Genomic DNA, 27909 nt, shown 5'->3' on the forward strand with positions numbered 1-27909 from the left:
AAAGGTCGTAAAAGGGGGCAAAACTCACTTTAAAAATGTCTCAGTTAACAACAGAATTTTGGGTCTTGATTGCGGTCGTAAGTCGAGGACTACCTGTACGTATAATTATATTGCATGTGTATTTTTGGAGACAAAAGCATAAATAAAAGTATAATTTTTGGAAACATTGTACTATGGATTTGGCCAAGGTATGATTTCGGAAAGACTTCTATCTATTTTGAATATCTTTTACATAATGCCCTTTATTATGTATTGCACATATGATTTAAGAAGAGGGACAAGATTTTATTTTTGTTAAATGTGACAATAAAGCTATAAGCTATCTGAGAGAATGAAAACCCTGTACAAGGTTCAAAATATAGAAATTAGATGGAATTTAATATATGGACAAGAAAGGAAGAGTTTCTCCCAAAAATGGCTAATTTATTATCTAAGTCAAAAGAACCACTGCAAATAGCAGACCGTGAACATTTGAATCTTTACCACTTATTCAAATATTTTTGATTAAATTTTATTCTGGTATGTTTCCGATGAGTTACAAAGTTACCTCTATTTCTGTAGGAAAGTGTGTGTGTGTGGGGGGGGAATACATGCTAAGTTTCACCTGAAACATGAAAGGAGTGGTTGCTGATGAAAAGTTAAGGCTCTTAGCCATGTGATTTTCAGGATTATATTTTGACATGTATCCTTTGATGATGACAGTCTTAGCAGTCCCTTGCTCACCAATTAGCAGAACAGCCTGAAGATGAAAAGAGAATTGAAATGAGTTTAGGGATATGAGAGTCAAAAGGTAAGTGATAAAGGCTCAAATCTCAAAACGTTTTCAAATAATGAAGAAATAGATCACTTTTTGCAGGACGGTTTATCCATACCAAAATAAAATTAGTTCTACCAACAATATTAATACTGTAACACAATAATAGATTTTGTGACTTTAATAAACAAACCATTTGTTACTTTCTTCACATGGAAAATGAAGGATAGAATATTTACAGATTCTTACTGGATGAACCCTTTCAATCTTGAAGCGAAGAAAGACCATCAGAATAATTAAAGACAAAAAAAACAGATAATCCAGCATCCAGAAAGTTAAAAGACGGATCAGAGTGAACTTCAAAAAGGGCCAATAGAATAATTCAGAAAAGTTACATTGAATGGGAACATTCAAATTGTTAGTGAGCGTCAAAGATTTCTTTGTGGCTGTAGACATTTGATCCTTACCCAGTTCATAACAACAATTACAGCCTAGTAGCATTTTAAAATGAAGTCACTGTCTCACTAAAACACTGCTAGTATCTCAATAGGAAAAGGAGAGTATTACCTTGCCTTGTTTTGCAATCGTATGAATAAGGAAATCGGTTCTCACGTTGTCAACATTTGGAACCAAAATAGAGCCATATTCTGGAGTACTGTTAGTAGGATACACATATTTTTCAACACATGTATTCCAGTGCATCCAATTACCTAGCCAAAAAAATAATAAGAATTCTAGAAATTTGATAGCAATCTATCTGAACTTTAAGTTAAAGTAAGGGTCTTATTGTGATTTTATGTCTATTAGTTGTTCAAAATAAAATGGAAATACAACCAACCATCTTCATCCATAATAAACCCTACCAAAATGGTTGAACTCTGTAACTATGGAACAAATAACATAACCAAGTATTAATTAAAAAATAAAAGAAAATAATTGTATAAAATATAAATAGAATTTTCTCCAACATGTCTGCTATTTAATTAATGTATTGTGCCTATATTTAATTAGCACGTAAGAAGACATTCAGGAATTAGCTTGACAGAACTTTTGAACATTTTCCTCATTTAAATCAATGCAAGCATAGAAGAAAAACCTGGCTCCAGTTTAGTTAATTTAAAAAATAGCCAATGTAAAGCCATTCAGAGGCAAAGAAAAGGCATGGCACAGGTTGGCAGAATTCCCATATTTCAGGTTTTTAAAAAGGAACCCCAAATAATGGATTGTTTGTATCACGTAGAACATGTTGCACAACGCACTCATTTGCTTCCTCTGCCAAAGTGAAAAATGAAAAAAGCAACATTTAATGAGCATTGCTTATTAAATCTGGTCTTTCCTATCGTAACTGATTGCAGTTGCAGCAGATTTTAAAATTACAAATCTCTCTCATTTAGAAACCATGTCTTTGCCACTTAAGCTTGTATTTAAATAATCTCTCTCTCTCTCTCTCTCTCTCTCTCTCTCTCTCTCTCTCTCTCTCTCTCTCTCTCTCGTAAAACAAATCAAAACAGCAGTGCTTATCACCCAAACCAGAGCCCCGACCTCTCATGTATTTAAATAATTTCTTTCTCTTTCTCTCTCATGTAAAACAAATCAAAACAGCAATCCTTATCACCCAAACCAGAGCCTGACCTCTCATAACTCCTACAAAACAGCAACTCTATTTATATGTTGCTGGCCACTCTTCTTTGTTCCAATCAGAAGCAGCAGGACAAAGCATTCTTCCCAGAGACTGGGAAAGGCCTATTCATTCTTTCTGGCTGCTCCCTGAGATGTTATCACTGCCATTACTGTCAGAATCCTGGATTTCTGGATATTTTTTTCTTTCCGCCAAGCCAGTGAGGTTCAGCTGTAGAAACTGAGTTTATTAAAAAAAATAAAAGCCCCTAGGAAATATATCCTTGCAATTTACTCAATAGTAGGTCAAGGATGCCTTGAATCTCACCAATTTAGAACTAACTTAGCAAAACACAGGGCAAGTCAAATAGAACTTAAAGTGATTGACATTGGCTCATGTAGAATGTGGAGAGGAAGAGGGAGGCAATCACATTAACTTCCCCTCAATCTCAGTCAACAGTCATCACATCACAGAACAGAGGACTATTAACACTGGACAGCTGGAGTGCTGGAGTGTGTGGACACTTTCTTTGTATCATAGTTTTAGACGTCACATGTGTCTTCTATAAGCAGAAGTTTACGAAGAGGATAGGAACAGCAATTACATAATCTCTACTACTCCTTTCAGAAACTTCTCTATGTTTGGTGTAACTGAAGGTTATAGAACCGGGCTCTTCAAACTTGGCCCTTTTATCACTTGTGGACTTCAACTCCCAGAATTCCTCAGCCAGGCACGCAGTAGATACAGTAGATATTTTAAATGCCGAAGCTTCTTCAGTTCATGAAATAAAATCATCACTGAATAAACTGCAGTGGAAGATCTCAGATTATGAGATGTGATCTAGCTGCATTATATAATCTAGTCCAGGAGTAAGCAACCTTGGCTCTTTTATGACTCGGGGACTTCAACTCCCAGAATTCCTGAGCCAGCATGGCTGGCTCAGGAATTCTTGGAATTGAAGTCCATGAGTCATAAAAGAGCCAAGGTTGCCTACCCCTGATTCTAGTCCTTTTTTTGACAATAAGCAACAGCAACTTTTTGAGAGTTCACAAACCATCACTGGTAACATAGTAGTCAAACATCGTGTCTTCACTTCCTTCTGGGATGTTAGGAAGATCAAGATTTATTTTTTCATGACTACGAAGCCAGTGCTCCAACTTCCAACGGTCTTCCAATTCCAGCAATGCCCCAACACTCCACATTAGGGAGAAGATGTACAATCTTTCCAGGTATTCGGCAGTGATCTCCACCCCTTGGTCCTAAGTAAAGAAACACAATGATTTTGATCATTGAACTATTCTGAATTCAGAAACATTTAGAAAACATACTTTTCCAAGGATCTGTAGAAACAATTTTTTGTTCCTGTCTCACAAAACAACTAAGAACTGAAATATTCTTACAGGAGAAAGTACTAGTAGTAAAAACATTTTGAACTTTGGAATGCATATCAAGCAATATCTGACAAATGTAACAATCTAACATGATTGGACAATTGGTATATTTTTCAAGTAGCAGACAACGTTCAGTGGATTCAGCCAATGTAACATAAGCTAATTTGAAGTTTTATTAGCTTTTTTTCTTTTAAAATTCAATTTTATGGGCAAACGTTTAATTGAAAAATAAAAGCTTTAAAGTGAAACTTTGATTTTAAACATTAATACAATGCCTTTTTGCCACTATAATCTCAGACATCTTTCTAGAAAAGGTTTATTGCTGGGGAAAAAAAGCTCACATGAATGGAGCCCTAAAGGTTAATGATTTATAATTTCACATAAGACCAGGCACTAGAAAAGAATGCATAAAATTTAATATTTCTGATGGATGACAACTAAGAAATTATTGTTTGGGTGAAGAAGAAATAGGATGAGGTGCACCAGACATGAGAAGCAGCACAGCTGTACCTCTTATAGTCTAAAGTCACCTTTTTCTGAAAGCTCCCACTGGGAATTGCTATATTATGGTCTCCTTGCAATGAGGACTACTAGTAATTTTTGTAAATTATAAATGCTATCATATTTCAGAGAGTTTTAACTGCCAACCATGGATAGAAAGGATAAAATAAGATCCATTCACAACAAGATCACAGTTGATCAAATTAAGTATTTAAAAAACTATTTTATTGGATCTGTGTTTTGCTGAGATTTTAAAAATCAACTTCAGTACTTTGTATCTTATGTAATGCAGTATGTCAAAAATATTTTGTGACGTATTTTGATGAATCACACTATTATAATTGATCACAATTACTTCAGGAGCCTGAAAACAGTACAAACTGTCCCAGTTTGGGAACTGTTTTTTCTAACACCATCTTAAAAACTACAATTAACTCCTTATATGGTGGTGCAGTGGTTAGAATGCAGTATTGCAGGCTAACTCACTGTTTACTCCAGGAGTTTGATTCTGAATGGCTCAAGGTTGACTCAGCCTTCCCTCCTTCTAAGGTTGATAAAATGAGGACCCAGATTGTTGGGGACAATATGCTGACTTCGTAAACCATTTATAGAGGACTGTAAAGCACTGTGAAGTGGTCTATAAGACTAAGTGCTATTACTATGTAGACAAAAGATTCGTTATATGGGACATTTGGCAATGGTGCAGAAGACTGGGTTTCGAATAATAGTATGTAAAAGCAAGCAATTATCTACAATTAGCTCAGCAAAATTTTCTCCTGAGTTTCTTCTTAATAAGGAGCTGCCTTCTTTATGGTCTTGAAACAAAAATATCAAGTCATAGACATAAATGACTTGACAATTACTTTCAACATCAATGTTCTTGGAAGATATTTCAATAATGTAATTATGCATGAAGTAACTCTTAAGCTATTCTTGCAGTCCATGGAAATATTCCACAAGACCACATGTTCATTATTCTGGAGAAAAACATCGATTTCAGACTTTTACATAGAACTATGTGCTAACACAATGCAGCAATAGATCATCATAATCATGGGTCCAATGACAGGCTTTAGGCTGATAAGAGCAAAGATAACTGATGAATGAAGTGTCATGAATTCCATCAGGCATTAACACTGCATTAGCAAGATAAGGAGATTTCAGATGATAACCTAGTATGATTTTATAGATGCCTGCATCACTATGATTTTTATGCTGAACAGAAGAACTTGTTGCCATACCATTCTTGAGTAAAAAAATTCTGATGCTACATATATATATTCTAAATCTAATGGCATTTCTCTTCTTTTAATCCCAAATTTGGCCAATGAATATAGCTTTGTTTTGGTATGCATGTAGGCTGAATGTAACAAGATTCAGTGCCAGCAATGAACTAAATTCAAGCAACAGGGAGAAAGCAGAACTATTTAACTCATTTTGTTTTTGAAAAATCAGTCCAATCTATCAAAAACAGTACTGTAAAAAACAGATTAGAAACACGTTAAGATAAGCAAGAAAACAGTAAGTGAGCACCTGTCCACCCTAGACAAGTTCAAATCACCAGAACCAGATGGATTACACCCCAAGGTTTTGAAGGAACTGGCAGATGTGATCTCAGAACTACTGAACTATATCTTTCAAAGATCCTGAAGCCCTGGGGAACTACCAGAGGACTGGAAAAGAGCTGATGTAGTTCCCATCTTCAAAAAAGGGGAAATAATGGATTCAGGAAACTACACCTATCAGCCTGACCGCAATACCTGGAAACATTGTGGAAAAGATAATCAAGCAACGAATCAGCAAACACCTAGAGGCAAACAAAGTCATTACCAAAAGCTAACATGGGTTTCTCAAAAACAGATCATGCCAGACAAATCTTGTTGCATTCTTTGACCAGGTGACAAAATTAATGGACCAGAGGATATACAGTAATTTACTTGGACTTCAATAAGGCATTTGATAAAGTAGACCACAACCTACTACTACTTGATAAGATAGAAGAATATGGGTTAGACAGAAAGAACCTTGGAGGTCATCTAGTCCTATACCATTTCAGACAAATGTGGGTTAGACAGCATCACTACCAGATGGATTTGTAGCTGGCTACCGGCCATACTCAGCATGTAGTCCTCAATGGAACTGCATCCTCATGGAGGGAAGTGTGTAGTGGGGTGCCCCAGGGCTCTGTTCTGGGACCAGTGCTGTTTAACATCTTCATCAATGATCTGAATGAGGGGATAGATGGGGAACTTATCAAATTTGCAAATGACACCAAGCTGGCAGGAATAGCCAACACTCCAGAAGTTAGGCTTAAGATACAGAAAGATCTTGACAGACTTGAACATTGGGAGCTATCTAATAAAATGAAATTTGATGGTGAAAAAAGTAAGGTTTTACATTTAGGCAAGAAAAACCAAATGTACAGGTATAGTATAGGTGGTACTTTGCTCAATAGAGTCCTCGTTGAAAATCACTTAAACATGAGCCAGCAGTGTGCTGCAGCTGCCAAAAAAGCCAACACAGTGCTAGGCTACATTAACAGAGGGACAGAATCAAGATCATGTGAAGTATTAATACCAGTTTACAATGCTTTGGTAAGGCCACACTTGGAATACTGCATCCAGTTTTGGTCACCACAATGTAAAATGTTGAGATTCTAAAAAAAGTACAGAGAAGATCAACAAAGATGATTAGGAGACTGGAAACTAAAACATATAAAAAACAGTTGCTGGAAATGGGTATGTCTAGTTTAATGAAGAGAAGAGTGAAGGGTGACATGATAGCAGTGTTCCAATATCTCAGGGATTGCCACAAAGAAGACGGAGTCAAGCTGTTCTCCAAAGTACCTGAAGACAAGACAAGAACCAATGGATGGAAACTAGTCAAGGAGAGAAGCAACCTAGAACTAAGGAGAAATTTCCTGACAGTTGGAACAATTAATCAGTGGAGCATCCTGCCTCCACTGCCTCTGAATGCTCCAACACTGAAAGTTGTTAAGAAGAGACTGGCCAGCCATTTGTCTGAAATGGTATAGGGTTTCCTGCCTGAGCAGGGGGTTGGACTAGATGACCTCCAAGGTCCCTTCCATCATCATCATCATTTTCATATTATATTTCATGTAATCCATCATATTACTTTTAATATATGTTGCCATGGTACATTCCAGATATTGCTTAGAATATGATGTTGGTTAAAACATATTAAGTTAGCTGTCTATCTAAAAGCATGCGTGATGCACTGGTCCTTCCTAAGTTATGGAATTCTGGATGGGTCACTTTTGGCCAGTCACTTACTCTCAGCCCTAGACTGGAAAATCAAAAATTATCCATCTACAAATCCACAGCAGAAAAAAATCTGTTACAGTCCATAGCCATCAATGAACACACTTTCATCCTGCAGTTGATGGATTTCAAATAATAATAATACCAAAATTGGTGCCACAAGGAGGATACAAATACAAAGTATCAATAGAAACACTTGGCATATTACATGTGCCACTTTAAAAAGAGTACTAGCTCTAATTATAGAAAATTAATCAAAGAACTTTTGAGAAGAAAATTAAATGTAGGAACATAATTAAAGTCATAAACACTTGGACTGTTCCAATTATTCAATATATTACAGGTATAATTGATTAGGCACAAGCTGAATTAGATATACTTCATAGGGAAACAAGAAAATTAATGACCATGAATCATGCTTTTCACCTAAGAAGTAATGTTGACAAACTCTATTATGCCACTGGGATTGATCTGCTCCAAGTAAAACAAACACTGAAAGAAGAAAAACACTTCTTGAATGATTTTAACATGCACAGTTAAGTAATGTCTGTTGGTAGAAATTTGTAAAGAAAAACTACCGAAGACTGCAAAATTAAAAAAAACACTATAAAAAGGAAGCAATTGGAAATATAAATCTCTTAAGTGTGTGTGTGTGGGGTGTGTGTGTGTGTGTGTGTGTGTGTGTGTGTAGAGACAGAGACAGATTGTTAAAAGAAAATCAGATACGAAATGTCTTGGCTATTGGTTGAAAAGTAAAACTTGGTAGAAAAGTAAAAAAAAAGAGATTAAAGAAACAATCATGGAAGCATAAGAACAGGTCACAAAAACAAACACGACACAGGATATCAGTTACAGATAGCTCTAGTTTAGCAACTCCATTCGATAGCAACTGCAAATGCAACAGTAATAAATTCATTTTCCTACCAATGAGCACATTCATCACAATAGAAGTCTATAGTGTGAAACTGATTAACTTCTGGTCAGTTTCAGGCTGCAGTCGGGGAATGGCTGGAAGGTTCTAGTGGACCATGAGCTGTTTGCAACTTGGCTACAGAAACAGCGGGTGAGTGCACGTGCGTGCATGCACATCCTCACGCCGCTCTCCCGAATGGAGCTATGTGCGCATGAGTGCTTGCCGCCCACTCATCCAGAACTATCCCCTCCCCCCCCCCGCCCTTTCTGGTCCACAAAGTCGGAAAGGTTAGGGAGCTCTTCACTGCATTTAAGCAATCCATCTGGCTTGCCAGAGGGCCATCCCCCTCGCTGGGGAAAATAAACAGGCTCTTTATTAAACAATTATAAATGAAAAGAATAAAAATATTTTTAAAAACCCTACCTTGCCTGGACCTGATTACTTACTGATACTTCCATGATTCCCATGCTTTTGATTAGAACTTGAGTCACTGGAAGATACCTGTGACAATCATTAGATGAATCATGACCATCATCATCCATCTGTCTGAACAACATAAATGGTTACCTTGCAAGGGATAAGGCCCTGAAGCATATTAATGCTCTGCATTATCACAAAGGCTTCTAACATCTCAATCTTGTATTCCAAGGACTGAATACTAAACCGGTAAAGGTCTGGAAAAGATGTTGTGTACAAGTGACGCAAAATCTCTGCTTCCTGTGGAGAACGCCTCTTCAGAAAACCCTGTTATAATTGAAAACAAATCACCATGAGACTTTTAAAATAATTATCCAAATTTACCAGGTCAAGCAACTAGAGTTTAGTTTCAATCCTCTAATTTTTATTTCCTGGAAGAAATTAGATTTTTCACCAAAACATTTTGTTTGGGCAAGAGAATAATTGTCTATACTTGAGGCAAGTGTTTTATCTTATCTGCTTCTCAGATAGGTGATAGTACAACAGTGAAGGATAGCATATTAGATGCAAATTTTTATATTGGAAAATATTGAATAAAAACATCAAATACTAAAAAATGTCAAGGGCGACAAGTGAGCAGGAACACAGTAAATGAATCAGTTGAACAAAAGTTCGAGAAACAGCAAAAAGTTGTCTAGTAGCCACAAAGTCAATCTAAGGCATGACAGAGATAGTTCTCTCATTCTTACTCCATTAAAGTACTAACTGAATTTCTGAATTATTATTCTTGAGTTCACTTATCATGATTTTGTATCCTATTTTTCTGGTCAAAGAAGTCCTAGAGGCAGTTGAAAACTTTAAAAAATTTCTGCTCATTTCAGTTATCTAGTCATAATGCAGCCAACATTTATGGATAACTGTTGTCCTAGCTGGTTAACTAATTCCCACACAAGTTTAAACTTTTACTGGAGTCTTCACTTTTGTCGCAGATGCCATCAGACTACTACTGTGGATAAGGGCAAATTTATCTTTAATTTCTCCCTCATTTTGGGGAGGGTGGGGTTAGAAACCAATTCCTATGGAGTTGTCAGAGACTCAGTCCCTTGGCTGGCTAAGATTGATGAAGCATAATTCTAGATGTCTGTCAATGCCTTACCAAAATTTACTGCTTGGCAGCATGATCTTTACACTCATTTAGCTGTCTCATTTCCTCCTATTTGCCATGAGAGTCATCTCTCCTCTTTTCTCTTTTCTTAATGTCTTGACCTTCCAAATTGATTTGCAGTTGTCCCTATCAGGTTCTTTTCCTACCTCCCCATGTCCTCCTGCTCAGTCATTTATCATATTACTCATCCCAATAATTCAATACTTTCCTTTACCACACGGAACTCTTTCTTTTCCCAACAGCCAGATCTGCTGGTGAAAAAAGTGTATTAAGACCTTCCTCCACATATTAGCTGACTGGATTGCCATGTTCTCCTATTGTTCTGAATATTGCAGTCTCGTCTCCTGCTGGAGGGGCATCATGTGCAGTAATGACAATTCCTACAATTCTGGCACCGATTAAAATCCAATGAGGTAAACACTAACTTAGGCATCTATCTCCTTAAATCATGGGGGTAACATTCATAAAGGCTACATTCATTTCCTTTTCAACTATCAGGTTTGTTGAGCATTCCTGCCTCTCATCTTATAACCTTTCCCAGACTAATTTGGTAAAGGCAGAGATGAGGCTACATGTTAGCCACATGCAGGAATACAATGGAAAATGAGGCAAGGTAGCGTTAGAGACACACTGAAGTTGTGAATGTTATTCATTTTCAGAAGGCCCTCCAATTATATGATATGTCTACAGAGTATCATATCAGAAATATGTGTAAAACATAGGAAATGGAGTTATGTATTTGTGTCATAAAGGAGCAGAAGGATGTCCCTTCCCATACACAGTTGATGAGATAATATTTTACATGCCCCGCCTAAACTCTTTAGTAGACTTCAAGGATAGTATCATAGTGTCAACATCCCTGGCACATAGCTTCATCTCAGGACAGCAACTCAGAAGAAGACGGTTAGATGATCCTGTCAAGCTCTTCACAACAATTAAACCAGACTGAATGTCAGACCACAGATAAAATGAGTTCCCAGTAGCTCAAGAACCTGATCTAACCTCATTAGTACTGTCACCTTCTAAGAAGAAACAATGGAATCAGACTGAAAACCTGAAGATATGAAACACAAAGCTTTTAAAACTTCAAAATTGACCATCAGTTCTTTGAATTGAAAGATACAACAAACACTAGACTTCTTAACAGATTAAGAATAACCAGTTGTGTACCATGACCATGGAGGTCCCCAAAGTGTAGATATGGTGATCATAATCCTATAGAAGAATCTTGTACCAAAGTCAATAATGACTTCACTTAGAGCATTATGGCTATAATGTTAAATATTAAGATGGTTAGTAGTTGACTTTATTGGTACTTAGTAGCTGAACCACTGAAAATAATGGCTGTGGAAGTAAATACACAGCTTTATTAGACAGCTAAATGTATATTCAGAGCATATTGCGGACTGTTCTATAATTGCATTCAAAAACTAATTTTTAACAGTCTGAAAGTGATCCGTGATATAAAGAGTTTGAACTCATGAAAGCAAATATACCTCAAGAACAGGGCTCCAGCTGAGGACAGATGAGCTCATAAATACCATGCCATTCCTTGACACTGTTGCAGGAGAAGCATTGTCAATATTATGAGGCTCAAAAACAATTTTACAATTTGGTGCCATAGGGATCCGATCTCCATTAGCCAGGGTCAATGTTTTGTTATCATCCAGCACTGAATTCAGATTTTCAATCCAAATGGCATCAACAGGACCATCGAGTACTATCCAGATGTGTTCCCCTATACCCAAAGGGGGGGAAAACATTTCTTGTAAAGAGAGTATTTTGTGATACAATCATTTTCCTGCATCATGGAATACATATGAATATGATTAAAAAGTAGAAACAACATAGACTGATTTGCTGTGTGATATTTATAGTCAACTTCTCAAGTGGCTCTGAAGATCAGTGGATGATCTTAGACAGGTTCCTACTTAAACTTGCAGAAGTGAAATGCAGAAAAGCTTCATTTAAACCACTTCTTTCTTTGGCTCTCTCCAGCAATTCTGAAGAGCACAAAATGTGTACTCTATTTAACAGTAATAGATTTTATTTAATAGTAATAGATTTCTCAAAGCAAGTAATATGCTGGGGAAACATTACTTACAAGATACTTGACATTTTTATTTTACATGTAAAGCCCTTGACAGGTGACACCTAAGCAATAAAAAAGTCATCCTCTTATTCTCTTTCCCCATCTGTCAAAGCTGCCATTCAGCAATTTTGATAAGAACTACTTCTTTTGCACTCTTTTTCCTAGACTGAGAGGACAAAAATTATCCATACGTAGTGAGCAGGCTAAGGATGCTACTCGAAAAAAATAAAGGTGTTGAAACTTTGGGAAAAATGCAGAGAAGAGCAACTAAGATGATTAAAGGCCTGGAGACTAAAACGTATGAAAAACAGTTGCAGGATTTGAGTTTGGCTAGTCTAGAGAAAAAAAGAACTAGGGGTAACATGATAGCAGTATTCCAGTATTTGAGGGGCTGCCACAAGAAGAGGGGGTCAATTTATTTTCCAAAGCACCAGGGGGCAACACAAGAAACAATGGATGGAAACTATTCAGGGAGAGAAGCAACCTGGAATTAAGGAGAAACTTCCTGACAGTTAGAACGATTAACCAGTGGAACAACTTGCCTTCAGTTGTGGGTGCTTCATCACTGGAGGTTTTTAAGAAGAGACTGGCCAGCCACTTTTCTGAAACGGTATAGGGTCTCCTGCTTGGGCAGGGGGTTGCACTAGAACACAGGTCTGCAACCCGCGGCTCCGGAGCCGCATGCGGCTCTTTCAGCCGTCTCTTGCAGCTCCTAGTCCTCTGCGATGTGCAATTCAAAAAAAAAAGTGGGACTAAAAAATTCAACCAATCAATTCAGATATGCAGGGTAAGTGCATATCTTGCCTTGGCTCCACTCTTCAGTCAAACCCTGTTCTGTGCATGCGCGCATGTACGTGCATGTGCACACATTTTTTGTGGCTCCCAGTTTTTCCTTTTGTGAGGGAACCGGTTCAGAGTGGCTCTTTCACTGTTTCAGGTTGCTGACCCCTGCACTAGAAGACCTCCAAGGTCCATTCCAGCTCTATTGTTATTCTATTCTATTCTATTCTATTCTATTCTATTCTATTCTATTCTATTCTATTCTATTCTATTCTATTCTATTCTATTCCATTCCATTCCATTCCATTCCATTCCATTCCATATTGCTTGTGACCTATGGGACTGAAAATGTTACCCAGCCTCGCTACAGAGACTGGAGGCTTATCCATGAATTTAAGAATTCTATTTCTCATCTGCACATTCTATTCAGGAATCTAAAATATTGTAATAATCAGATAAATACAGCAACCAACTGGAATATGTACTTTCCAGATCAGCACGTCATTCTCACAATAACCCAACTATGTGATCTGTTGATAGCTTTTAAGTACAATTTTCCGTATTCTCAGCCATTACCAGTTATATGAAATGACTATATTTATAGTAACATCGGGACAGCCAAAGCTCCAAATTCAACCCTGTCTGCTATTGCAATTTCTCCATTTTATCCATAATATGCTCCCAAGAGCCTCCTTAATTTCAGACTAGGATGGCTCGATTAATATTTTAACAAATGAGAGGAATGAAGGGAATGACTGGATCTTTGGATGTTTTTTCCTATGAAATATAACTCTAGTAATTATAATATAGTACCCTTCTTGGCTCTCAAAGTTTTCCTCCAAAGAGTGGAGAATATCCCATCTGTCCAGTCGTTGGTTGCAACATCAAGGCGTCCAAACATCTGAGGTGCAGTGATGGCCTTTGGATTCATTCTCATTTCACGGTGGGGTTGGCCACAATCTGTACATGCCAGAGGGAAAATCCATTTGAAATCATTGCTACAATAGTACAGCATTCTATCAATAGGCGGATTTTAGGCTTTGAATCTGATAGTGTAAAAACATTCTGTGGGTTGCAATGTTAAAGTTATTCATGGTATACTGCAGCCTTCTCTTAACTGTTCATTTATTTTCAGCCATGTTAAAAAGGGGGAAACACAAAGAAAAAATAAAGGCATGCTCAAAAGTTTTAAGTTGCTACTTGTTGATTTTTTTTCTTCAATTTTAGATTTCCAAGTGATACTAGATTACAATTTAAATTTTCTTTCATCCACATAAATGTCACGCATTATGGGAACTTTAATCTAATAATATCTAAGATGAAATCGTTTTAGCTTTGTTCTTTACAAGAATTGTATTGGGTGATCAACATAAGGAATGATTTGTGCTTTGCAACTTGTTTTACTCGTAGAGATTCTTGAAGTTAACAAAGCATGTTAAATAAGCATATACAATTTACACACATTTGCATGACTTGTATTAACCTATACATTTTCATGTTGAACGTATACATTTTCATGTTTCACATTAAAAGAAGCATGAAACAGCTTTAGGCACTGTGCACATGTAGGCATCCATCACAGTTAATCTCTCCTTTGTTCATATTAAGCAGGGAGACTTGCTGTCCCCTCCTCACCATATTACCTCTAGCAAATTTCACTGCAATTAAATTGTTGTTTTTTAAAAAAAAATCTTTAGATCTACATTTATAGATTTTGTGCAGCAAAGACCCATTAGGTGGTAACTATTATCAATTAAGACTGGCTAGCTCTTTGGATGTGAAGGAAATAATATATTTGAAGCATGTAAGCCATTCTTGTTGCCTCTGTTGGCAACTGATTAAAGCAATTTTTTTATTTTAAAGTTTTACAGTACATTTTATCTTTAACAAAACAAAACCCTTCCCAACCCCCTCCCCTCTTCCCAACCCTCCCTAACCCTAACCCTAACCCTCCCCTCCCCAACACCTCCCTCCCTCCCCCTCCCCCCTCCCCGACTTCCCAGAGCTAAATACAAGGTATAAAAGTAGAAACAATCATAATCTACCATATGCAAACAACAATAAGCTATTAAATCTATCGCACTTTAACTCTTATAAAATGACTACAAGCAATATAAATATCACATCAATACTTATTCAAATGCTAAATGAAACTTTTTAGTCCCATATTTATTCTGGATGTAATGATTAAAGCAATTTTGTCTTTTCCTGGGATTGAATGGTTGTTCCCTGCAGCTACAATGCAGTTTCAGGAAAAGACACATTTGGTTTAAGAAGCTAGCAAAAGGTGCTGCGCATGCTCTGAAGTATCCTTATCCCTTTTAATCTGAAACATTGCATCACCCTTCTACAAATAAATGCAGTGAAATGTATTATCTCCCTTGGGTAGCACAGGATTGTAGGCTTTGAAGTAGGATGCTCAGCTAACACAGAAAGCTGTTAGCTGAACCCTTGGCATTGTGAAGTCAGCAATGAGGTCACTACAATCTAAAGGAGATACAAAGCTTTGTGACATCAGTGGGCTGTTTTTCTCCATGGCTGATATGTTTTAAGAGAGGAAGTAAACAGTTAGAAGCTGGTGGGAAAACTATTTCAACAAATAACCGAAGAGGAAAGGATTTAAATTGTTGCTAAAATACCTATTGTGATACAATCGAGTTTAGGGGACCGAAAAAAGGAAACTTCTTTTACTTTAGCAGTCATTTCCTAAACGGCCAAATGGCCTTTCTTTTTACCATCAAATTTTCATTAAGTGTTTCTCACTTTGAAATCTCACCTGACTGCTGAACACTTTGTGCAAAACCCACTATTATTCATAATGTTCCTCTTTCAGCATCAGAACTCCAGTGCACCATGAACTGCTTACTGTTCCAGATTTACTTCCAGTATGAATCATCCTCAGGATGGTTGGATAAAAGCATTTTGGGAGAAAATGGCCCTACCTTTGAATGTTGCATTTTGAGTATTCATATGCCTTGATCATACTTTTACATTTAAAAAATAATAATTTTCTTTAATCCTATCTTTATAACTGCCAATTAACAATTCAATGCATGTAAAATAAGTGCAAGTGATTTCAGAAATTACCTCTAGATAACCAAGATGGTTAAATGGAATTAAAAAAAGATATATGGACCCAGTTTAAATGCAGCTTATTTGACTAGATTAAGAATACAGATAGCAAAGCCACTCCTGGAAGAGAGCCATTTTTGCTTATTTTGCATCCTCCCTGGCATCATGCTAATGAAACAGCTTTGCAATGAAACCCGCTTCATGGTCAGGCTTACCCCACACCAACACTCAGCAGTAATTCATATAGCTTTTTCCTCCGCAGACTTTTAAAAAATATTTTCATTAGAACATTGGCAGAGATCACACCAAGAATTTTGTGAACATAACTATGCTCATTGTCTGTGGCCCATAACAATAATTTAGACAATTTAGTTTTGTGGCAATATTCTAGCATACCTGGAGACAGAAGACATTGAAAAAAGTGGTGTAGCTAAAATAAACTGTAGAGTAGAAAAATGTCTATCAACACGTTTTGTAAGGTGCAGTTTATAGTGATATGTGAACAACCAGCACATATATTCTCTGTTTATAATACTTATGAGTAGAGACTTCTTTAGATTCTGTTGTTGTCAGTGTAACTAGGTTCTTAAACAATTTCAAGAACATCATGATGGCTAACAACAAAAAATGCTAATATTTTCAGAAATAATCACATAACCATTTGGGTGTTGTTGTTAGTTGCGAAGTCGTGTCCGACCCATCGCGACCCTGTGGACAATGTTCCTCCAGGCCTTCCTGTCCTCTACCATCTTCTGGAGTCCATCTAGGCTCACGCCTACTGCTTCAGTGACTCCATCCAGCCACCTCATCCTCTGTCGTCCCCTTCTTCTCTTGCCCTCAATCTTTCCCAGCATTAGGCTCTTCTCCAGTGAGTCCTTCCTTCTCATTAGGTGGCCAAAGTATTTGAGTTTTAACCATTTGGGTAAAACTATATATATATTTTTAGTATGTAGTCCTTAAAAAGCTTCCTCTGACTACTAATTTATTTTACCAAAATGCAAAAAAAAAAAAGATATATTTTTTTTACTTATCCCAGGGTCAGTTTTCCAGACCTGTCATGGATTTCATCAGTGTGTGGATGCATGTTGTCTTTCCTGCTCCACTAGGACCCAGAGCCATCATGCCATGTCTTACTCGTTGTGTTTCAAAAAGCTGGATAATTTTCAGTCTCCAAGGTGGGTGATTAATTAAGCCAGCCTCTTCAACCTGTCAAAAATTACAGCACTAATTACTTTATCTATATAGAATCCCTGCCTAGACTTTACCCTTGCTTTATTACAGTGTTTCTCAACTTGGCAGTTTCCAGGCATTGTGACTTCAACTCCCAGAATTCTACAGCCAATGCAGCCATTGCTGGGAATCCTGGGAGTTGAAGTCCACTCATCGTCAATTTGCTAAGGTTGGAATACACTGCTTTATTAGAACATGAAGAAGCTTCTGCTCACATGAATATAAATTCCCTCCAGATCTTCCCTTTGAACATGTCTGCATTAGGAGGTATGGACAGCACAGGTATAGGTGCCTATGTTGGCAATGGTGCTGAGGTGATGTAATTTGTTCAATAGGACTAATACATTGACCAGTTAAAAATAAAACATTTTTTTCCATTTTATGTCAGTAGAGGGTGTAAAGGGTGTTTACAGTGGGTGTAAAGTAGCACCTTTCACTACTACTTGGACTAATTTTAACATATGGTAAAGGAAGGTTCCTTTCTTGTGCTGTCTACAGCCAATCCATTTTAAATATTTTGTCAGGACATTTTTGCATCTAGACAGTTCTACTAGCACGTATCAGCTATCCTATGAATTTCTGCCAAACTAAATTGTCTCTTTGCTCATTGAATTCAAGGTAGGATTGTGCCCTTAATTACAAATCATGTCTTCATCACAAAACAAGACAGATAGCTAAGAATATGTTATGCTAAGGAAAACAGAAAAATTACCAATATGAGATGTTTTTAGAAAAGAGCATATAAATGTTTATAAACGGTACCTGTTTGCTGATGGCAGCTTCTAGCTCCGGATAACCTGCCTTGTCAAGCTGTATACTTGGGAAAAGATCTTCTATCAAACTCAAAAATAAGGGTTCATCTTCATCTATCTAGCAATAAAAAGTAAAAGGAAAATTAGTGTTTTCCATCGTGTAATATTTAATTGCAAGTACCTAGTACCAAATTCACAATTTTATACCATACAGAAAAACCACAGTTCATTAATCTAAATATATTTTTACTGCATTGCTGGTAGAAATAATGCACATTTTACACATCTGGGTCAGAGAAAGGCCAGAGCAAATAAAATGGAAACATTATCAAGGTAGGAATAGTTAAAAAGAACAAACTGAAAATGATAGGATTTAGAAGGGCCCAGAAGTTTGTGAAAAAATTGTAACATTTGAAAAAATGTTTTAAGGAAGAGCGCAAAGTGAAAGGTAATTGATTCAGGCCCATCATCTTTCAGTGAGGCAGGTATGCCGGGTGTGAAAAATTATGTTTCAGAAACTATTTGGAAGGAAAGGAAGGAAAAATAACACCCTGACAAACAAGGTGGTTTATAGAAAGTTAGGGTAAGAAAACACTAAATAATGCCAAAAGAAGGACTTTTAACAAAACCGTGGAGCAAGAGAAAATGCTAGCTCTCCATCAAAACAAGGATTTAAATCACAGCGTTTGGAGCAACAGAAGATAGGCAGTAATCTGTTGCATGTTACATTCCCAGCACAATGACAAAGGAATTGTCTTGAAAAGAAAATTTGTAGCCTATAATATTCTAACTGATTTCTCCACTCAACCCTCAACATATGAAAAATTGTTCATTCGTTCAGTCACCCATTTGGAAGTTCAGTACACAGCATTGTTCTGCACAAAAATAAGCACAAAGCCGATATATTTGGCAGGCTATTAAAATGACGGTGAAATACAGCGGCAAAATAAATTTGCAAACTAGAAATATCTTGGCTGAACATACATGACAGTCAGCCCTCCCAGGCAAACAAGACAAGATGAAGTAATTCTATTTTCTTGTCAGAACACATTAACAGAATCTTGCAAGTCCAAAGGCAAAAAGCCTCCACTTTTAACTACTTGATCCATTAGGGTACATCTTTCCTAAGTTTCTTCCTCTGACCATTAAGCCACTGGGGGCTCCTGCCTCTCTCATCTAAATGTTTCCTAAGCAGCAGCTCCTTCCCCAAGGTCATTCATACATTCCATTCCATTGACAGAGACAGAGCATGTAGGAATGAATCTTAATGAACCCAACTACGAAGTATTCCATAGTAGGGTTATTTAATAATGAAAGCCTTTTCTTTGGTGTCAAGGGTTCTGGGGGTGCAGTCCTCAAATCCTATGTCCTCTGTCACTTTTGGAAAACACAGCTTTTTCAAACCAAGATGAACCTTATTTCCTTGTACCAATTTTCTTTCATCTCCCACATGCTGAGATAGGCTTTGTTGGTTATGCCTATCACTTTGGAGTTTGGTAAAAAGAGAAGGCCCCTTCTGCACTCTCATATGTTACCAGGGACCTTATAAGTTACATTTATTCATCATTATCAAAATTAGCGTTTAATGCTCCGCATTACAGATTTTGTATTGTTTAATCAAAATGGGAGTATCAAGAGCCATCCAGCTCACCATCACTGCTCCCACTCAGGGGTTGGCAACCTATAAGCTCATGGCCAGAAGCAACTCACCACCTGAAACTGTTTCAAAAACAAGTATCTTATTCACCTGGCCCATGACGGTCCCAAAAAAGAATTCAGGTTTGTAATTCTGTCTCAAGTCTGAGGTCTGAATTCATACTTACCAATTTAGAAAGATTCATGTCTCTCAAGACACGCATTACAATAGTGGATTCGGTGTCACTGGGGTTTGATCTTTTGGCTGCACCCAAGGTCCGTAGTACTGACAATATATTTCTCAGACCAAAGTCATAATGTACCTGCAAATAAGTCAAAAGGTTCTAGATAGAGGAACAAAATTAAAGCAAGGAGGCAAACAGACATTCTGGGTTCCAACACCTGTTGGCTTAGAAATAAGGACATTACTCAATTGAAGGCCTGCTGCTGAAAATGGTAGAATGAACTGTAATCAGCTCAAAGTTCCCAATAATAACAGTAAATCCTCTTGCCCATGATGTAACATAATGTAAATGTACGGTAGAACAAAATATATTTTCCACAACTAGCAACAGTAATACGTAGAACAAATGTGGAGTAATATAGTATGCATTTGTAACACTGTTAAGCTAAAGATTGTTGATTGAAATAGAAATGTTGAATAAATAGGAGACTGGTGTTACTCTTCGTGACTACGATTACCCTCTCTTAGTTACTTGTAAATAGTGATTTAAAAAGTGTACACACCAGCCTATCTTAATGCTGAAATAGTCAGAACCTCTGGAGACTTTGATTCAAGATAATACACTGAGAGAAAGACATAAAACTCATCCCATGTGGGAAACTGGTCTTATCACACTAGTTTCAAATATCTGGGAAAGCAAATTATCTGTTCTATCTTTCCGATGAAAGTTTTATAAAAAAAAAAAAAGGAAAATGAAAGCATGTCCCTCATTCTTTTTTAAAAAGTCTGATAAAATGTATCAATGCTTCAATAAAAATAGAAAATAGAAATAAAGCATTCCTTTTTTTAAAAAATGAATTATTTCTCTAGAGAAAAACAATTATTTTTTGTTTATTTTGCCATGTTTGTTCAAAGGCATAGTCCAATACTAGAAGGAAAGAGGACAACCAGTACTAAGGTGGCTGGACTTCATTACAGCAATGATGGATGCAATGTTGGACAATTTGAAGAGACCAGATTGGGGCGAGATCTTTCTGGAGAAAACCAATGTGGTCACCAAGAGTCAACACTAATCTGATGATACATAATCAATCATAGGCCAGGACAGTTCTTGCCCTTTCTCAGTTAACGAAACATTCATTAAATATTGCTTGCATTACATTAAAATAAATGCATTTCTTTGAAAAAAAAATTCCAAGGGAACAGTGTCTTTTCCCCATTCCCCCCCCCCCTTTGGCTTTGATGCACCTTGCAAAGAAGTCATATTTAAACTTAAATCTCAAAGCAATGCTCTGAGGAATTACTACCTAGTTTTTTGTTATTTTAGATCTTTAAAATTCCTATGCATCATGTTCCACTTTTTTTAAAAAAAAGAAAAAGAAATACACTATTGATGAGCTATTCCTTGCCCTCCAAAATGAGAGTAAGTCTTAAGATTATTCTGTAGCATTACCATTGCTAAGAACTTCATGACTAGAGCTGCTGTCATCTAGAGCATTTACTGTAAATTCTACTTCATGCTTGTTCTTTGGAATATTTGCAGAACAGAATTGTTCATAAAAGATAATTTCTCCTACCTGCTTAGACAATTGTTCTTCACAGAGTTTATACAGAGTAAAGAACTTCCTTGCAAGCACAATGTTATCAATGAAGCCACAGCTAGCCAATTTGACACGGATGATGATCTGGCGATCAGGAACCATCATTGCCACTGACCGGAAGTTGATTTTCAGGTTTTCAGGTAACTCTTGACGACCAGCATATCCAGGGTTCTGATTTAACATAGCATTATCAACTGAATTAGACTTCAAACATAAATTTCATATTTTTTTACAGGTTCTACATCTCATACAAAGCTATCAAATATATCTGCATCTACATGAAGGGAAGTACGTAGTGAGGTGCCACAGGGCTCTGTTCTGGGCCCAGTGCTCTTCAACATCTTCATCAATGATTTAGATGAGGGGATAGATGGGAAACTCATCAAATTTTCAGACAACACCAAGCTGGCAGTAATAGCCAACACTCCAGAAGACAGGCTTAAGACACAGAAGGATCTGGACAAATTTGAACACTGGGCGCTATTCTAACAAAATGAAATTCAATGGTGAAAAAAGTAAGGTTCTATATTTAGGCAAGAAAAACCAAATGCATAAGTATAGTATAGGTGGTACCTTGCTCAATAGTAGTAACTGTGAGAGGGATCTTGGGGTCCTAGTGGACAATCACTTAAATATGAGCCAGCAGTGTGCTGCAGCTGCCAAAAAAGCCAACACAATGCTAGGCTGCATTAACAGAGGGATAGAATCAAGATCACGTGAAGTGTTAATACCACTTTACAATGCCTTGGTAAGGCCCACTTGGAATACTGCATCCAGTTTTGGTCACCACAATGTAAAAAAGATGTTGAGACTCTAGAAAGACTACAGAGAAGAGCAACAAAGATGATTATGGGACTGGAGGCTAAAACATACAAGGAACGGTTGCTGGAATTGGGTATGTCTAGTTTAATGAAGAGAAGGACAAGGGGGGACAGGATAGCAGTGTTCCAATATCTCAGGGATTGCCACAAAGAAGACAGAGTCAAACTATTCTCCAAAACAACTGAAGGCAGGACAAGAAGCAATGGATGGAAACTAACCTAAGAGAGAAGCAACCTAGAACTAAGGAGAAATTTCCTGACGGTTAGAACAATTAATCAATAGAACAACTTGCCTCCAGAAGCTGTGAATGCTCCAACACTGGAAGTTTTTAAGAAGAGACTGAACAGCCATTTGTCTGAAATGGTATAGGGTTTCCTGCCTGAGCAGGGGGTTGGACTAGATGACCTCCAAGGTCCCTTCTGTCTAACCCACATTTTTCTATCTTATCAAGTAGTAGGTTGTGGTTCACTTTATCAAATGCCTTACTGAAGTCCAAATGTTATATCCACAGCATTCTTCTGGTCCACTAATTTTGTCACCTGGTCAAAGAATGCATGATCTGTTTTTGACAAATCCACATTGGCTTATGGTTATGACTTTGTTTGCCTCTAGGTGTTCGCTGATTCATTGCTTATCTTTTCCAGAATCTTCCCAGGTCAGGCTGATAGGTCTGTAGTTTCCTGAATTCATTTTTCTGCTTTTTTGAAGATGGGAACTACATCAGTTATTTTCCAGTCATCTGGTAGTTCCCCAGTGCTACAGGATCATTGAAATATATAGTTCAGTGATTCTGAGATCACATCTGCTAGTTCCTTCAGAACCTTGGGGTGTAATCCATCTGATCCCAGTGATTTGAACTTGTATAGGGTGGACAGGTGCTCACTTACCGTTTTCTTGCCTATTTTAACTTGTGTTTCTAATCTGTTTTTTACAGTACTGTTTTTGATAGGTTGAGCTGTTTCTTCCCTTTGTGTAACGATGGATGCAAAAAATGAGTTAAGTAGTTCTGCTTTCTCCCTGTTGCTTGTCACCTTCTTGCCACTTTTTCCTATTAGTGGACCAATCATTTCCTTAACTTTTTTCTTGTTTTTTACATGTTGAAAGAAGCTTTTTTTTATTTTTGACTTTTGGCGCAAGCCTTAGTTCATTTTGAGCCTTCGATTTCCTCACTTCATCTTTGCAGGCTCAGGCTATTTGCTGATATTCTGCCTTAGTGTAGGAACACAAAATCTAATGAAAACATCTTCACCAGCATCTGAGAAGATGACCCCTTCTCTGCCATGTGGCCCTGAGCTCTGCAGATCTTCAAAAGGTAAGTGAGTGATCAGTGACAGGGTGGGAAGGGGCATAGAATAGCAGGCCCAGTGATTGTAAGGATCCTGGGGTGGGGGGAGTAGGCAGAAGGCATGTTGCAGCATCTCTGGTTGGTCATAAGGGTGAACTACTGCTGTGGTGCTGCAACATTTGTAACTTTGGGGCTGGCTCATAAGTACTTTTGGGGATGGTGTCATAACTTTGAACTGTTGCTAAGTGAACTGTCATAATTTAAGGACTACCTGATTGGAATCAGAATGTTTGTGTTACTGAGTTCAGAGTAGATCAGAGCTGGAAGTTCTAAAAAGGTCTTTAACTCTGTCCCATATTTCATATGTGATATTGTTAAACTATTTATTTATTTATTGGGAATGCTCACCATTGTCAAAAAAAGGCCAAATTCAGGATTCATTTCTACATTATCACCATCAGTGAAAATGAAGTTCTTCTTGCGCTCTTTCTTACAGGTCAAAACAATTGCAATTTGCTGAGCAGCAACAGACAGCACTGGTAAATCAATGCGGTTAAATTCATCAAAGCAGCCCCAGGATCCAGACTGAGCAAGACCTTAAATCAGAGGAAAGCCTGATATTAAAAGGAGTCAGCCCTGCACTCATTTTGCATAATTAGATATCAAATCACAGTGTTTTGTAAAATTAAAAAAGTGAAAGCAAGTTTAGAGAAGGTTAGAGCTGAATTTATGATATTTAAAATGTGCTTGAAATGTTGGCACTTCTATCAGATAAAAGGATTAAAATCAAGGTGCCTGAAAGAAGCAAATGACTTTGTCATTCTGGGCAAGCTGTTGAACTAGATAACATCTCTCTCCTTTTCCCTATAAGAGCCTTGCATTTTTAACTTTGCTTTTACTCATTCCTGTGCCTTATTACTTAACACGAACCATGTGCCTGCATGAACCTCTTATATAAGATGATTAACTATGGTTAGTCTGAAATGGATGCAATTAGGTACAATAGACACATCTGACAATAAGCATATCCTAGTTGTCAAGTCTTGGAGCATCAGTTTTGAATACACGCATTTTGGAAAGAAAATATCGTGAGACATTTTGTTCCTTCCCTCCCCAGCATTTCCAGGCCCATCTAGAATCAACCTACTCTCATTTTCATACCCCAAAGTTGACGTATGCTGTTCATCCCTCATTGCGACAATACTGGTTTTTTACAAAAGGTCACTTTCCATAATAAATAATATCCTGACCTTTGAAGATTCTTCCCAGACCTCGAAAATCCATCTGGTCAGAACAATTGAAGACCACAACGTATTTTCCAAGGCACCTTCCCATATCTTTTGTGGTTTCTGTTTTGCCAGTGCCTGCAGGTCCCGCTGGGGCTCCTCCCATGCTCATCCCTAATGCTTGAGCCAAAGTAATGTAACACCTACAAGGAGATAAGGAACAGGAATAAGGGCTTCTTCTGGACATTTGGAAGACTTAAAGGTACCAAAATGCCAGGATAAGATATGGAGATTTAGTGCAAAAGAGAAAGCTATTTCAAGGTATCCTCTCTTAGTAGATGTCTGAATGCCCATTTTGGTGAGTTACAAGCTGTATACTGTTGCCTAGTATGTTCAGTATGGTCTGGTTGACCTCTTTTAGCATTGTTTTTTGAGAATCAGTTGTGATGTGATAGAGCCTTTTTTATGCTGTCTTCTGTAAAGCCAGCTATATTTTCCAGCGTTTGACCGGGGAGGTACATTACATCAGAGGTCCCCAATCTTTTGGGCATCAGAGACCGGTTCCGTAGTGCAAGGGTCCCCAACCCCCAGGCCTTGGACCGGTACCAGGCCGTGGCATGCCAGCAACCAGTCCACGCAAACAAGCAAAGCCCTATCTGTGGGATGAAAGCAGCACACAAAACCACACCCCCTCCGGTCTGCAGAAAAATCACCACGGAACCGGCACCTGGTGCCCAAAAGGTTGGGGATCTCTGCCATAGAGAGAGATTTTTCCATGGACCGGAGGGGGCATGGTTTCCCATGCTGTCTGCAGCCTGCAGATAGGGCTCCTCTTGTTTGTGCGGACCGGTTTCTGTTATGCTGCGGACTGGTGCCAGTCCATGGACTGGGGGTTGGGGACCCAGGCATTACATAATGAGATTTGGATGTTGTATGTTGCTTCAGTGACAAAAAAAAACTATTCCCCCCCAATGTAAAATTTAATATTATGCATAATCTAACTGTATTCCGGTAGAGAACCATGGAAATAGAGGATTGCTTGAGCCTTGGGAAAGGACCCAGAATTAGGAAGAGATTCAAGCTGGCTCTTTCTTGATTTACTGGGGTATAAAAAGGATGAGAGGAAAAAAGCAAACACACTTAAAAGATTCTGTTAACATAGCATATCTCAATACATTTTAATTTTAGATTCTTGTAGAGTCTATTTCCTGATCCTGAGAAGTCCAGAGTCAATTGAGGCTCCCTTATCTCCCACTGAATCTTCACTACAAATTCATGAGATGTTCTCCATAACCAATACTGGAAAATAACACTGCATAGTGTCAGCATATCTTTTTTCAACCTGTAAATATTCATGCGTTCCTCACCTGTCTGTGAGAGGTGTGATGACAAGTCGGTCTGTACAGCCCAGAAATTCATTTTGATATATGAAGGCCACATCTGTGATATTCACCATCATTTTATCTGCATCATCTTTGAAATAAAACCTGCATTGTTTCAGCCACTCAAAATCTGTAGGGCTCTTGATATGCATGCGGCACTAGAAACAAAGGATTGCGCAATCATAGTTCAATATTAGGGTAAGGACTAACCATACAGACATGCCTTCTATTTATTACTTGGAAACAACTATTTTCAAATGCAAAGTTAGGTCATCCTTGTGGTAACCACAGCATGCAATGGGAGTACAAAGCTGATAAAACAATCCCAGCACATACAGTAAATACATGATATAAGCTCTATATCTGACCCCATCCTCAAATGGGATTTGACTATTGTTGCTGGGGGTTTTTTCTGCCTTGAAAAAAACTGAATAATCAAGTGATTAACTTGATTTATAATGCATTAAATTTGAGTAATGGATATTACTTTATGATTAAGAGCAAATACAACATGACTGGATTTTGAAAGGTAATGGTGAATTAACTAAAATATAGAGATGAAACAGTATCTTCCTCTAATCCTAGTCACTTTCCATTAGAGGTCCATCTATAAGACTGAAGTAACCCTCAGCCACAAAATTGTGTCTCCTTTTCTATGGGTTCTGAGTAGGTCAAAAGAAGAGTAATCTGGACTCAGTGCATAGGGAAATTCCCAAAACTATCATTTACAATGGAAAATAGGATTGTATTAGTAGCTGTTGTCGAGCTTAACAAGAAGGCTATTAGATTATAATGTCAAAGAAGCTTTGTAACATTAATAAACTCAATAACAGTTGGTCCAAAATGACTGACTGCATTGATTACATTTATATATCACAGACACATCTTATTCAGAAGAAGTCAGCCTTTCACTAGCAGTTATTTAAATAAGATTTATTTTTACCAGATCATCAAATATGTCTCTTTGGTGCACATGAATCGTGATCAGTGTCTCGTATTTAATGCGTTCCACAGATCTCAGATCTTTGGTAGTCATGTCTATCAAGGTATTCAAGAGTTCTAAGAAAAACTGATTGGTTTTCTGCATCACTTTTTTGTCGTATTTTGCATTGGTCAAAGCTTCCTCAGCTTCTCGTGTCCAGATCATTTGAATACCCAGCAAGCCAACCTTAAAAAATAATTTGCATTAATGTTTACAGTGCTAATTGTTAAGTTTCCCAAAGCCTTTTTTATTCAGCCAACCAACAGGTGAGTCATTGCACTTTAAAAAATTAATTTTATCTGTGGGGATTTATATACTCGTGAAAACTGAAACAAGGTTGAATAATCTTCTCCCATCTCAAACCCCTAATCCTCCAAGTCACACATCATAAATATATAAATCTAATAAAATAAAAAATAAATAAAAATAAGAGACAAGAGATGTGACTGCATTTCCAATATTTACACAAGCCTTAATTGAGGTAGTCAAAGGAATTGTAGAATATAAAATGATGCAGGGTTTTGCAGCAATGCTTCATCATGAGAACAGCACATGAGCCTTCTTAGGCTGCCCTGGGAATCAAATAGTACTTCCTCAGAAGAAGCAGAGGAAGGCAACAAAGTGCAAAACAAATGAACTATTTCAGGGAGAATACCCACTATCAACTGATAATAAGAATCTATAAGCAGGGCTCTCCCTTTTCTGCCTCCAGAATTAAAGGTAAAGGTTCCCCCGCACATGCGTGCTAGTCGTTTCCGACTCTAGGGGCCGGTGCTCATCTCCGTTTCAAAGCCGAAGAGCCAGCGCTTGTCCGAGGACGTCTCTG

The 27909-nt window shown here is 37.6% G+C and overlaps 1 protein-coding gene across 1 annotated transcript in view; it reads right to left on the reverse strand.

Annotated features, from left to right (window-relative positions):
- Positions 1–27909, reverse strand: part of DNAH5 (dynein axonemal heavy chain 5) — a gene marked incomplete at its 5' end in the record, with an annotated part of 158139 nt that overhangs the window by 74911 nt on the left and 55319 nt on the right. The window contains 14 exons of the mRNA XM_081325578.1: positions 605–739; positions 1322–1464; positions 3427–3631; positions 9026–9202; positions 11537–11778; positions 13726–13872; positions 17037–17190; positions 17977–18084; positions 19790–19924; positions 21363–21557; positions 23902–24089; positions 24744–24922; positions 26087–26259; positions 27045–27269. Coding sequence (XP_081181704.1) covers positions 605–739; positions 1322–1464; positions 3427–3631; positions 9026–9202; positions 11537–11778; positions 13726–13872; positions 17037–17190; positions 17977–18084; positions 19790–19924; positions 21363–21557; positions 23902–24089; positions 24744–24922; positions 26087–26259; positions 27045–27269 — 2406 coding nt within the window. The remainder of the gene's footprint in view (positions 1–604; positions 740–1321; positions 1465–3426; positions 3632–9025; positions 9203–11536; positions 11779–13725; positions 13873–17036; positions 17191–17976; positions 18085–19789; positions 19925–21362; positions 21558–23901; positions 24090–24743; positions 24923–26086; positions 26260–27044; positions 27270–27909) is intronic.

This window comes from Vipera berus (genome assembly GCF_964194415.1).
Source record: "Vipera berus genome assembly, chromosome: 3".
In the NCBI taxonomy this organism is placed as follows: domain Eukaryota; kingdom Metazoa; phylum Chordata; class Lepidosauria; order Squamata; family Viperidae; genus Vipera; species Vipera berus.